At 50.4% G+C, this 8,971-nt stretch overlaps 1 protein-coding gene across 1 annotated transcript; it reads left to right on the plus strand.

Moving 5' to 3' along the window:
* The first annotated feature begins 214 nt into the window (after positions 1–214).
* Positions 215–7,308, plus strand: LOC138100587 (mitochondrial inner membrane protein OXA1L-like). Its single transcript, XM_068998460.1, has 4 exons — positions 215–286; positions 391–474; positions 3,120–3,341; positions 7,303–7,308. Exons 1-4 carry the CDS (start codon positions 230–232, stop codon positions 7,306–7,308), a joined length of 369 nt encoding a protein of 122 aa, XP_068854561.1. The 5' UTR covers positions 215–229.
* The last annotated feature ends 1,663 nt before the right edge of the window (positions 7,309–8,971 follow it).

Genomic DNA, 8,971 nt, shown 5'->3' on the forward strand with positions numbered 1-8,971 from the left:
GCGCATGCGCCAACCCAAACCCAGCTTTCCTATTGGTTGATTCATTTCCCGCCTCCCCCCCTTGGCCACGCCCCAGTGAGGGTTGCCCTCAGGTAAAATGGCGCTTCCCGCCTTTCCCTCAGGGCGCATGCGCCGCTCTCCGCTGACCAATCAGAAGCCGCGCTTTTGGCGGGCCCGCCCCGTCAGGGTTTAAGCCCCGCCCTCCTTCCCCTCATCCCCTCAGGCCGCCATGATGGCGGCGGCGACCCCGCGGCTGCGGCCGCTGCTCCGCGCCCTGAGGGCTCAGGTGGGGGTTTTGGGGGAAAAATCGGGGTTTTTTGGGAGCGGGAGAAGTTATGACGTCAAGGAGGTGGTGTTGACGTAATAAGCGCACCCCATTTTTCTCCACAGAGGTTTCGGGCTCCCGTGTGGTGCTGCGGAGCCCCCCCCGCGCTGCGCCTGGCCGTGAGGGGGGTGGCGAGCGGCGGAGAGCAGGTGAGGGAAAAGGGGCGGGAAAAAGGAATTTGGGGGGAAATTTGGGGGGTTTTGAGGGGGTTTGGGTGGGAATTGAGGGGTTTAGGGGTGACTTTGAGGGGGTTGGGGTCACATTGAGAGGTTTGGGGTGAGATTTGGGAGTCAAATCTGGCGGGCCCGTGGGGTAAATTTGAGGCTGGGGGTTTAAAATCGGCATTTTTGGGGGGTCCGGGGATGAATTGGGGGCTGGGGTGGGAATTTGGGGGGTTCCGGTGTCCAGTTTGGGGGTCTCGGGGGGGGTTAAATTTGGGGTTGGGGTCGCGGAGGGGCGAATTTGGGGGGAGGTTTGGGGAGTTAAATTTGGGTCAGGTCAAGCTCGGCGGGTTTTGGGTTAAATTTGAAGGGTTTGGGGTCCAATTTTGGGGTTTTGAGTTGAATTTGGGAGGGTCTGGGGTCTAATTTGGGGGGATTTGTGTCAAATTTTGGGGGTTTTGAGTCAAATTTGGATCTGAGATCAAATTTTGGGGGTTTCTAGTCAAATTTTGGGGTCAAATTTGGGGGTTTGGGGTCAAATTTGGATCTGAATTCAAATTTCGGGGATTTTGAGATTAATTTTGGGGGCTTTGGGTCAAAATTGGGGGGTTTTGAGTCAAATTTGGGGGTTTTTGAGTCGAATTTTGGGGTTTTTTGTGTCAAATTTGGATCTGAGATCAAAATTTGGGGGGTTTTGAGTTGAATTTGGGGGTTAAATTTGGGGGTTTGAGTCAAATTTTGGGGATTTTGGGGGATCTTGTGTCAAATACGGATCTGGGATCAAATTTGGGGGGTTTGAGTTGAATTTTGGGGATTTTTGGGGTCAAATTTTAGAGGTTTAGGGTCAAATTTGGATGTGGGATCAAACTTGGGTGGTTCTGAGTTGAATTTGGGTGGGTTTGAGTTGAATTTTGGTGGTTTGGGGTCAAATTTGGATCTGAGATCAAATTTGGGGGGGTTTTGAGTTGAATTTTGGGGTCACATTTGGGGTTTGGGGTCTGGTTTAGGGGGTTTTGAGTCGAATTTGGGGGGGTTGGGTCAAATTTGGGGGTTTGGGGTCAAATTTGGGGTTTTGGGGTCGAATTTGGGTGTGTGACCAAATTTGGGGGATTTTGAGGTGAATTTTGGGGCTTTGGGTCAAAATTGGGGGGTTTGGGGTCAAATTTGGGGGGTTTCGGGCTCAATTTTTGGTCCAGGATCAAATTTGGGGGGTTTTGAGTCAAATTTTAGGGATTTCAGGGTCAAATTTGGGGGATTTTGGGTCAAATTTGGATCTGGGATGAAACTTGGGTGGTTTTGAGTTGAATTTGGGTGGTTTTGTGTCAAATTTTGGGGGTTTTGGGGTCAAATTTGGGCGGTTTTGGGTCAAATTTGGGTCCAGGATCAAACTTGGGTGGTTTTGAGTCAAATTTTGGGCATTTTTGTGTCAAATTTTGGGGATTTGGGGTCAAATTTTGGGGGGTTTTGGGTCAAAGTCGGATCCAAGATCAAACTTGGGTGGTTTTGAGTCAAATTTTGGGCATTTTTGTGTCAAATTTTGGGGATTTGGGGTCAAATTTTGGGGGTTTTGAGTCTAAGTTGGATCCGGGATCAAATTTTGGGGGGTTTTGGGTCAAATTTGGGGGGTTTTGAGTCAAATTTGGATCCGGGATCAAATTTGGGGGGATTTGAGTCAAATTTTGGGGATTTTTGTGTCAAATTTTGGGGATTTTGGGTCAAATTTTGGGGGGTTTTGGGTCAAAGTCGGATCCAAGATCAAACTTTGGTGGTTTTGAGTTGGATTTGGGGATTTTTGTGTTAAATTTTAGGGGTTTTGAGTCAAATTTGGGGGATTTGGGGGGGTTTGGGGTCAAATTTGGATCTGGGATCAAACTTGGGGCGGTTTTGAGTCAAATTTGGGAGATTTTGTGTCAAGTTTTGGGGGTTTTGAGTCAGATTTTGGGGGTTTTTGTGCCAAATATGGATCTGGGATCAAATTTTGGGGGATTTGAGTTGAATTTTGGGGATTTTTGGGTCAAATTTTGGGGATTTTGGGTCAAATTTTGGGCGGTTTTGCGTCAAAGTCGGATCCAAGATTAAACTTTGGTGGTTTTGAGTTGGATTTGGGGATTTTTGTGTCAAATTTTGGGGATTTTGGGTCAAATCTGGGGGGTTTTGAGTCAAAGTTGGATCCGGGATCAAATTTTGGGGGGTTTTGGGTCAAATTTGGGTGGTTTTGAGTCGAATTTGGATCCGGGATCAAATTTGGGGGGATTTGAGTTGAATTTTGGGGATTTTGGGTCAAATTTTGGGGATTTTGGGTCAAATTTGGGTGGTTTTGGGTCAAACTTAGATCTGGGATTAAATTTCGGCAGTTTTGAGTCGAATTTTGGGGATTTTGTGTCAAATTTGGGTGCTTTTCCGTCAAACTTGGCTCCAGGATCAACCCTTAGTGCTTTCAACTCAAATTTTGGGCATTTTTGAGCCAAACTTGAGTATTTCGGGTGAAATTTCGGGGTTTTTCTTCAACTTCCAACCCCACCCCACCCTTCCCTAACCCCCCCTCAAACTTTCCCCCATTTTTTCCCAAATCTGACTTTTTTTTTCCCCCCCATCCCCCCCCTCTTTTAACCCCGTTTTTTTTCCCTCCGCAGCCCCCTCCCCCCCCCGCCCCTCCCCCACCCCTGGACCCCCCCGAATTTGGGGGTCCCGGGGGGGAAATTTGGGGGTCGGGGCGGCTGCAGGAGCTGGGCCTGGGGGGCTCCAGCCCGGTGGGGCTGATCCAGAACCTTCTGGAATGGCTGCACCTGGAGCTGGGAATGCCCTGGTGGGCGGCCATCGCCGCAGGTGCGCGGGGCTGGGGGGGAAAGGGGGGGGTTGGGGAAATTTGGGGGGAAAAAGGGGGGTTTGGGGAAATTTGGGGGGTTTGGGGGGAAATTTGGGGGGAAAATTGGGGATTTTTGGGGGAAAAAATGGGGATTTTGTGGGGAAAAATGGGATTTTTGGGGGGAAATTTGGGGGGAAAAATGGGATTTTTGGGGGAAAAATGTGAGGATTTGGGGGAAATTTGGGGATTTTGGGGGCAAAAATGGGGAATTTGGAGGAAAAATGGGGGTTTTGGGGGGAAATTTGGGGGTTTTGGGGAGAAATTTGGGGATTTTGGGGGGAAAAATGGGGGTTTTGGGGGAAAAATTGAGAGGTTTGGGGGGAAAAAATGGGGATTTTGGGGGGAAATTTGGGGGTTTTCAGGGGAGAAATTGGGATTTTTGGGGGGAAATTTGGGGGTTTTGGGGGAAAGTTTGGGGATTTTGGGGGGAGAAATTGGGATTTTTGGGGGGAAAATTGGGGAAGTTTGGGGGAAGAATGGGGTTTTGGGGGGAGAAATTTGGGGGTTTTGGGGGAATTTGGGGGAAAATTTCAGGGTTTCAGGGGCAAATTTGGGGATTTTGGGGGGAAATTTGGGGGTTTGGGGGGAAATTTGGGGATTTTGGGGGGAAAAATGGGGATTTTGCGGGGGAAATTTGGGGGTTTTGGGGGAAATTTGGGGAGAAAAATGGGGAATTTTGGGGGAAATTTGGGGGTTTTGTGGGGAAATTTGGACGAAATTTTGGGGGGAAACTTGAGGATTTTGGAGAAATTTTTGGGGGAAAAATGGGGATTTTTGGCCAAAATTTGGGGAAAATTTTGGGGGTAAACTGAGGATTTAGGGGGTAAATTTGGGGGATTTAGGGGGTAAATTTGGGGATTTTTGGGGGGATTTGGGGGTCCCGGGGGGGTTTTGGGGTCGGGGCGGCTGCAGGAGCTGGGCCTGGGGGGCTCCAGCCCGGTGGGGCTGATCCAGAACCTTCTGGAATGGCTGCACCTGGAGCTGGGAATGCCCTGGTGGGCGGCCATCGCCGCAGGTGCGCGGGGCTGGGGGGGAAAGGGGGGGTTGGGGAAATTTGGGGGGAAAAAGGGGGGTTTGGGGAAATTTGGGGGGAAAAAGGGGGGTTTGGGAAATTTGGGGGGTTTTGGAGAAAATTTGGGGGGAATATTGGGAATTTTTGGGGGAAAAATGGAGGGTTTGGGGGGAAAAATGGGGAAAATTGGGGGGAAATTTGGGGGGAAAATGGGATTTTTGGGGGGAAAAATGTGAGGTTTTGGGGGGAAAAATGGGGAATTTTGGAGGAGAAAATGGGGGTTTTGGGGGGGAAATTTGGGGATTTTGGGGGAAAATTTGGGGGGAAATTTGGGGGTTTTTGGGGGAAATTTGGGGGGTTTGGGGGGAAATTTGGGGATTTTGGGGGAAAAATGGGGATTTTGGGGGGAAAAATGTGAGGATTTGGGGGAAATTTGAGGGTTTTGGGGGGAGAAATTGGGATTTTTGGAGGGAAACTGGGGGGGAAATTTGGGGTTTTTGGGGGAAATTTGGGGATTTTGGGGGGAAAAAATGGGGATTTTGCGGGGGAAATTTGGGGGTTTTGGGGGAAATTTGGGGAGAAAAATGGGGAATTTTGGGGGAAAAATGGGGAATTTGAGGGGAAAATTTGGGGGTTTTGGGTGGAAAAATGGGATTTTTGGGGGGAAATTTGGGCGGTTTGGGGGGAAAATTGGGGAAATTTGGGTGTTTTGGGGGGAGAAATCGTGGTTTTGTGGGGAAATTTGGATGAAATTTTGGGGGTAACCTGGGGATTTAGGGGGTAAATTTGGGGATTTAGGGGGAAAATTTGGGGGATTTCGGGGGGATTTGGGGGGTCCCGGGGGGGTTTTGGGGTCGGGGCGGCTGCAGGAGCTGGGCCTGGGGGGCTCCAGCCCGGTGGGGCTGATCCAGAACCTTCTGGAATGGCTGCACCTGGAGCTGGGAATGCCCTGGTGGGCGGCCATCGCCGCAGGTGCGCGGGGCTGGGGGGGAAAGGGGGGGGTTGGGGAAATTTGGGGGGAAAAAGGGGGGTTTGGGGAAATTTGGGGGGTTTGGGGGGAAATTTGTGGGGAATATTGGGAATTTTTGGGGGAAAAATGGAGGGTTTGGGGGGAAATTTGGGGATTTTGGGGGGGGTTTTGGGGATTAAATTGGGAAATTTGGGGGGAAATTTGGGGGATTTTAGGGAAAAAAAGTGGGATTTTTGGGGGGAAATTTGGGGGTTTGGGGGGAAAATTGGGGGTTTTGGGGGGAAATTTGGGGGTTTTGGGGGGAAAAAATGGGATTTTGGGGGGAGAAATTGGGATTTTGGGGGGAAAAAAGGGATTTTTGGGGGGAAATTTGGGGGGAAATTTGGGGGTTTTGGGGGAAAAATGGGGGTTTTTGGGAAAAATTTGGGGATTTGGGGGGGAAATTTGGGGGATTTTGGGGGAAAATTTGGGGGGAAATTTGGGGATTTTGGGGGGAAATTTGGGGGTTTGGGGGGAAATTTGGGGGTTTGGGGGGAAAATTTGGGGATTTTGGGGGGAAATTGGGGGAAATTTAGGGGGGAAACTTGAGGGTTTTTGGGGGGAAAATTGAGGAAATTTGGGGGAAGAAACTTGGGGGTTTTGGGGGGAAATTTGGGGATTTTAGGGGAAAAATGGGGAATTTGGGGGAAGAATGGGGTTTTGGGGGGAGAAATTTGGGGGTTTGGGGGTGTTTTGGGGGGAAATTTGGGGGTTTGGGGGGAAAATTTGGGGATTTTGGGGGTAAATTTGGGAGAAATTTTTTGGGGAAAAATGGGGATTTTTGGCCAAAATTTGGGGAAAATTTTGGGGGTAAACTGAGGATTTAGGGGGTAAATTTGGGGGATTTAGGGGGTAAATTTGGGGATTTTTGGGGGGATTTGGGGGTCCCGGGGGGGTTTTGGGGTCGGGGCGGCTGCAGGAGCTGGGCCTGGGGGGCTCCAGCCCGGTGGGGCTGATCCAGAACCTTCTGGAATGGCTGCACCTGGAGCTGGGAATGCCCTGGTGGGCGGCCATCGCCGCAGGTGCGCGGGGCTGGGGGGGAAAGGGGGGGGTTGGGGAAATTTGGGGGGAAAAAGGGGGGTTTGGGGAAATTTGGGGGGTTTGGGGAGAAATTTGGGGGTTTTGGAGAAAATTTGGGGGGAATATTGGGAATTTTTGGGGGAAAAATGGAGGGTTTGGGGGGAAAAATGGGGAAAATTGGGGGGAAATTTGGGGGGAAAATGGGATTTTTGGGGGGAAAAATGTGAGGATTTGGGGGAAATTTGGGGATTTTGGGGGCAAAAATGGGGAATTTGGAGGAAAAAAATGGGGTTTTGGGGGGAAATTTGGGGGTTTTGGGGAGAAATTTGGGGATTTTGGGGGGAAAAATGGGGGTTTTGGGGGAAAAATTGAGAGGTTTGGGGGGAAAAAATGGGGATTTTGGTGGGAAATTTGGGGGTTTTTGGGGGAAATTTGGGGGTTTTCAGGGGAGAAATTGGGATTTTTGGGGGGAAATTTGGGGGTTTTGGGGGAAAGTTTGGGGATTTTGGGGGGAGAAATTGGGATTTTTGGGGGGAAAATTGGGGAAGTTTGGGGGAAGAATGGGGTTTTGGGGGGAGAAATTTGGGGGTTTTGGGGGAATTTGGGGGGAATTTGGGGGAAAATTTCAGGGTTTCAGGGGCAAATTTGGGGATTTTGGGGGGAAATTTGGGGATTTGGGGGGAAATTTGGGGATTTTGGGGGGAAAAATGGGGATTTTGCGGGGGAAATTTGGGGGTTTTGGGGGAAATTTGGGGAGAAAAATGGGGAATTTTGGGGGAAATTTGGGGGTTTTGTGGGGAAATTTGGACGAAATTTTGGGGGGAAACTTGAGGATTTTGGAGAAATTTTTGGGGGAAAAATGGGGATTTTTGACCAAAATTTGGGGAAAATTTTGGGGGTAAACTGCAGGTTTAGGTGGTAAATTTGGGGGATTTCGGGGGGATTTGGGGGGTCCCGGGGGGGAAATTTGGGGGTCGGGGCGGCTGCAGGAGCTGGGCCTGGGGGGCTCCAGCCCGGTGGGGCTGATCCAGAACCTTCTGGAATGGCTGCACCTGGAGCTGGGAATGCCCTGGTGGGCGGCCATCGCCGCAGGTGCGCGGGGCTGGGGGGGAAAGGGGGGGTTGGGGAAATTTGGGGGGAAAAAGGGGGGTTTGGGGAAATTTGGGGGGTTTGGGGGGAGAAATTGGGATTTTGGGGGGAAATTTGGGGATTTTTGGGGGGTACATTGGGAAATTTGGGGGAAAATTTGGGGATTTTAGGGAAAAAAATGGGATTTTTGGGGTGAAATTTGGGGATTTTGGGGGAAAAAATGGGGATTTTGGGGGGAAAATTGGGGGAAATTTGGGGGTTTTGGGGGAAATTTGGGAATTTTGGGGGGAAAAATGTGAGGTTTTGGGGGGAAAAATGGGGAATTTTGGAGGAGAAAATGGGGGTTTTGGGGGGAAATTTGGGGATTTTGGGGGAAAATTTGGGGGGAAATTTGGGGGTTTTTGGGGGAAATTTGGGGGGTTTGGGGGGAAATTTGGGGATTTTGGGGGAAAAATGGGGATTTTGGGGGGAAAAATGTGAGGATTTGGGGGAAATTTGAGGGTTTTGGGGGGAGAAATTGGGATTTTTGGAGGGAAACTGGGGGGGAAATTTGGGGTTTTTGGGGGAATTTGGGGATTTTGGGGGGAAAAATGGGGATTTTGCGGGGGAAATTTGGGGGTTTTGGGGGAAATTTGGGGAGAAAAATGGGGAATTTTGGGGGAAAAATGGGGAATTTTTTGGGGAAAATTTGGGGGTTTTGGGTGGAAAAATGGGATTTTTGGGGGGAAATTTGGGGGGTTTGGGGGGAAAATTGGGGAAATTTGGGTGTTTTGGGGGGAGAAATCGTGGTTTTGTGGGGAAATTTGGAGGAAATTTTGGGGGGAAACTGGGGATTTAGGGGGTAAATTTGGGGATTTAGGGGGTAAATTTGGGGGATTTGGGGGGGATTTGGGGGGTCCCGGGGGGGTTTTGGGGTCGGGGCGGCTGCAGGAGCTGGGCCTGGGGGGCTCCAGCCCGGTGGGGCTGATCCAGAACCTTCTGGAATGGCTGCACCTGGAGCTGGGAATGCCCTGGTGGGCGGCCATCGCCGCAGGTGCGCGGGGCTGGGGGGGAAAGGGGGGGGTTGGGGAAATTTGGGGGGAAAAAGGGGGGTTTGGGGAAATTTGGGGGGTTTGGAGAAAATTTGTGGGGAAAATTGGGGGTTTTTGGGGGAAAAAATGGGGATTTTGTGGGGAAAAATGGGATTTTTGGGGGGAAATTTGGGGGGAAAAATGGGATTTTTGGGGGAAAAATGTGAGGATTTGGGGGAAATTTGGGGATTTTGGGGGCAAAAATGGGGAATTTGGAGGAAAAATGGGGGTTTTGGGGGGAAATTTGGGGGTTTTGGGGAGAAATTTGGGGATTTTGGGGGGAAAAATGGGGGTTTTGGGGGAAAAATTGAGAGGTTTGGGGGGAAAAAATGGGGATTTTGTGGGGAAATTTGGGGGTTTTGGGGGAAATTTGGGGGTTTTCAGGGGAGAAATTGGGATTTTTGGGGGGAAATTTGGGG

Source organism: Aphelocoma coerulescens, unplaced genomic scaffold (genome assembly GCF_041296385.1).
Source record: "Aphelocoma coerulescens isolate FSJ_1873_10779 unplaced genomic scaffold, UR_Acoe_1.0 HiC_scaffold_116, whole genome shotgun sequence".
Lineage (NCBI taxonomy): Eukaryota > Metazoa > Chordata > Aves > Passeriformes > Corvidae > Aphelocoma > Aphelocoma coerulescens.